The 4,403-nt window shown below is 38.9% G+C and overlaps 1 protein-coding gene across 2 annotated transcripts; it reads left to right on the top strand.

The window, feature by feature from the left end:
- Window positions 1–1,874: 1,874 nt before the first annotated feature.
- On the top strand, window positions 1,875–3,920 carry LOC111785348 (protein PIN-LIKES 2-like). Of its 2 annotated transcripts, none has more exons than XM_023665762.1 (2): window positions 1,875–2,029; window positions 2,303–3,920. In XM_023665762.1, exon 2 carries the CDS (start codon window positions 2,334–2,336, stop codon window positions 3,702–3,704), a length of 1,371 nt encoding a protein of 456 aa, XP_023521530.1. In that variant the 5' UTR covers window positions 1,875–2,029; window positions 2,303–2,333; the 3' UTR covers window positions 3,705–3,920. The 2 variants fall into 2 exon arrangements, with proteins under 2 accessions (XP_023521530.1, XP_023521529.1); XM_023665761.1 differs by having other exon boundaries at window positions 2,265–3,920.
- Window positions 3,921–4,403: the final 483 nt, after the last annotated feature.

Here is a 4,403-nt window from a genome sequence, read left to right as displayed (position 1 = left end):
GACGGGAGGTGGTTGGTTTAGAAATATCTCCTCTTTTTCTTCCGTCTCTAATGGGGTCCTTCACTGTTTTGTCTAAATGATATGGATTGTTATTACATATAAATCGTTGTTTCGTTTCAAAAATGCATTTTTAGAGTAAACATCAACCCAATAATTATACGCATGTACAGTGTTGGTTTTCCACCTCCCCTAGTCCACACCTATTCCTTGCAGAACAAGGGTTAGAGAGCACGGGATAATCTAGAAGAAGTTTCATTTATTCACGACATTATGACGTTGATATAACAAAATGATGACGTGAATTCTTAAATAATTGGCACAAAATTTTCAAAATTGTACTTACGAGACACAAAAGGGTCATGGACAGTTGGCATGTTGGACCCTACATAGGCATAAAGTTTTGAAATTTAAATAATATGGCTAAATCATAATTGTTGTATGATATTGGAAAAGGCAAAGTTTGAAAATTGGGGAACTTGGTTGCCAATGAGATCAGGTGCACATGGCCAAACAAGTGTACCTCTTAAGCAATTTAAAATCCTCCTTAATTTAAGCTGCCAACTTAAGTAATTTAAGTACAAATATGGGCCCACCAGACCTTCTGAGCTCCTTTCCTAGTCGGGCTAACATTCTCTAGTACGTTGTCTGGACACCCGGTAGGGATAGTGATCGTCGTAGTATTGTGATAATCATAATAATTATTTTTCTTTTCCATAATGTACACGTCTGTGCCCATTGTAAATGGGATAATTTTTCAATGCATGTAACATATAATGATACATGAGGTCCCAACATTTTTCATTTATTAAACCATGTAAATCAACTCCCATTTTTCGTTCATATCATATCATTTTACAACATAACCTTTAAAACATGTATCGGGGTTGAGTACCGTATCAAAACATGTTTACTGTGTATCATTCATATCATGCATCGTATTATGTCATATCATGCACATAACATGTCCTTTAACATATCATATTATATCATGCACTAAAACATATCACAACATGTATTATATTATCAAATGTGCTACACTATAACATGTATCATATCATCAACACATCATATCACAGCGCGTGTCATAACATTAACATATCATATCACAGATATATCATAGTTATATCATTTCATAAATATGTCGCACATATCAAGCATATAACACATGCAGAACCACAGGACATGTGTTCGTACAAACATAAACTTTTAACTATGCTAGTAGTAGGATCACTTACTTGATTGACCTTAGCTGATGTTTCCCTAAAATAAATACTTGAGTCCGTCCATCGAAACTTATTTTAAGAGTTGCCCAGGTATTTCCTATTAGAAGATTCACTCAATTTTCTTAATAATCTTAGTTTCCTAATCTAGTTTAATTTGAATTAAGAAATTGAGCATACTGACCTTAATCTCCTTAGATAAGGTCGAATTCAGCTCCGAGAGTGTAAAAAATGTAGTAATCAGTATGAAACTCTTAAAACCAAGCCGAATGACCGAGTTTTATGTTGAGAAGTCGTGTTAAGGCTGAGACGCGTTGAGCCAAAGGAGTCGATAGCTACATAAAGGACACGTGGCAAGGGAAGGAGCTGACGCGTGCCGAGTCACGTTCCGAGTCAAGGCATGGAGTTGGGGTCGAGTGGGAGTATGGCGGGTCGTGTATTGGGTCGCATGTTTTTGGGTCGTTATTCGTCTGCGTGTTTGGGCCGTGGTATCGTCTGGGCTTCTATTCCTGCAAAGCGTTTGGGTCGAGGTTGTTGGTGGACTTCGTGGTTGGGCTTAAGTGGGTTATGAGATGGAGTCCAACCCGGGTCCGAGTTGTTGATTCAAATTTAATTCAACACTATTTACTTCATCTCAATAATTGTACTCTCAAAGAAAACAAAAAGATTCCTCCATCAATGAACGATTCTGATATTTTCTTCGTAAGCTTCCCACTCTTATCCTTGGATTTTTCTATGAATTTCCGTGGTTTGTTTCCCCTCTTTCCGTCTTCAGCTCGCGATTGAAGCTTCCCGGATCTCCTTCTCCGGTGAGTACTCTCTCTGATTCTGTTTACTTTCTTCTCTACTTCAATCGGAGTTTACTTTCTTCTCTACTTCAATCCAACAGTTTCTGATTTATTTCCGTTGCTTTCAATTTTGCTGACAATTTTAGAAACCCCCATTTAATCTTTCAACGCAATTTCTACTTCTGTTCATCTGGTTACCTCTGAAATCCATTCCATTGTTCTGTTTTTGTTGTCTCCTCGTCGTTTTCGCTTTCAGATTCCGATTGTAAACCTTCCAATTTCTCTTTCACTCAGTTGGTTGTTCTATAATTTCTCCGAAATCGAGATGGCTGATTACTTCAGTGTCGGAGATCGAAACGCGGTCAGGTCGAGTAGTGAAGATCTGCTTAGCGCGATTATGCCATTAATGAAGCTTCTCTCCCTCACAGCCATAGGGCTATTACTTGCGCACCCAAAAATCCAAATGATCCCAAGAGCAACCTTAAGGCTCCTAAGCAAACTTGTTTTTGCCCTCTTCTTGCCCTGCCTAATCTTCACCTATCTCGGTGAGAGCATTACGCTTGACAATATTGCTAAATGGTGGTTTATCCCTGTAAATGTTGTGATCAGTACAGGGATTGGATGCTTTCTAGGGTTTTTGGTGGTCATTCTCTGCCGCCCCCCTCCTCACTTGATCCGATTCACCATTATCTCAACTGGGTTCGGTAACACAGGGAATCTCCCTCTTGCCATTGTTAGCTCTGTTTGTCATACTGCTGATAATCCCTTTGGTCCACATTGTCACTCAAGAGGGGTTTCTTATGTTTCCTTTTGCCAATGGGTTTCTGTTATTCTTGCTTATACTCTTGTGTATCATATGATGGAGCCTCCAATGGAGTTTTATGAGATTGTTGAGGAAGGCACTGAGATTGAGGAATTGGTTGAGAGTAATGATACTGATAATGATGTAAGTAAGCCACTCCTGATGGAAGCCGAATGGCCTGGAATTGAAGAAAAAGAAACTGAGAATTGTAAAGCACCCTTCATTGCTAGGATCTTCAAGAGCATTTCAAATGTTTCCCAGTCTACATTTCCTGATCTTGATCACTCCAGAGATAGTTCTACTACTCCGACATACCCTGAATCGATCCGGTGTTTGGCCGAACCGAGAGTTGTGAGGAAGATAAGAATTGTAGCTGAACAAACTCCTATACAACACATTCTGCAGCCCCCAACCATTGCTTCTTTGTTAGCCATCATTGTTGGTTTAGTGCCTCAAATCAAAGCATGCTTCTTTGGCTCTGAAGCTCCACTATTGTTCATCTCCAATAGTTTAGAAATTTTAGCTGGTGCAATGGTGCCTTTTGTAATGTTGATCTTGGGTGGTATGCTTGCCGAGGGGCCTAACGAGTCATCGACACTCGGCCTGCGTACTACAATCGGTATAAGCATCGCAAGACTCTTGGTCCTTCCTGTCCTAGGAATCGGGATCATCGTAGCTGCAGATAAGCTGAACTTTCTAGTTCATGGTGATCCAATGTACAAATTTGTGGTTCTATTGCAGTACACAACACCAACTGCCATATTGGTAGGAGCAATTGCGAGCTTGAGGGGATATGCAGTGAGAGAGGCCTCAGCTCTGCTGTTCTGGGAACATGTATTTGCCCTCCTCTCCCTATCTCTTTATATTTTTGTTTACTTTAAGGTTGTTTTATAAGGATCATTGTTGTTTCCTCCCTGTCTTACTTACCATCATGCCTTCATTTTTAAGGGAATAATAATGTTGTTCTCCCTTATCTTTGCTTGTATAGCTTGGTTTAGAAACTGGTGATATGTGAAGTTGTTTGCTTTAAGCTGCAAAGTCTGCTTGAATTGAGTCTCTGATACTCACTTCTTAGGCTATAAATTAAAATTTCTAGACCTCTGAACTAAATGCATTCTTAATCTCTCTTCTTAGGCTATATGTGTTAGACTTCGACAATGGGCGTGAAGATTTTGTTTCCCCTTCTCGATTTTTTTTTCCTTGTCATTCATGTTTTTGTACACTTACTCGAGTTGGGTCGGGTGTGAGATCACTTTAGTATTGAGTTTGTGGTTTAATCATGAACCGAAAAATGATTGGATAATATTCGTTTGATTTTGTACTCATCAAAAGAATAATAGTAGTTTGATCTTGAAGGTCGATAGATGTTTGATCNACGATAGTAGTTTGATCTTGAAGGTCGATAGATGTTTGATCTTAAACGTGAAAATTGATCGATTACGAGATCGATAGATGCTAGATCTTAAACTTGAGAAAATGATGATTACGGGTTTTCTCGCAAATAGAAATTTTCGAATCGCTATAAATTTGTGGTATCAATTCTTCCTCTCTACAGATATAAATTTTCCCTCTATAATTGCTCCTCAATTATTT

Source organism: Cucurbita pepo, unplaced genomic scaffold (assembly GCF_002806865.2).
Source record: "Cucurbita pepo subsp. pepo cultivar mu-cu-16 unplaced genomic scaffold, ASM280686v2 Cp4.1_scaffold000458, whole genome shotgun sequence".
Classification (NCBI taxonomy): Eukaryota; Viridiplantae; Streptophyta; class Magnoliopsida; order Cucurbitales; family Cucurbitaceae; genus Cucurbita; species Cucurbita pepo.
Note: the sequence above shows the minus strand (reverse complement) of the source record. Positions and strands in the feature narration are given on the sequence as shown.

Excerpts from the sequence above, each read along its gene's own strand:
- LOC111785348 (XM_023665762.1), top strand. The coding sequence starts at position 2,334 with ATGGCTGATTACTTCAGTGTCGGAGATCGAAACGCGGTCAGGTCGAGT.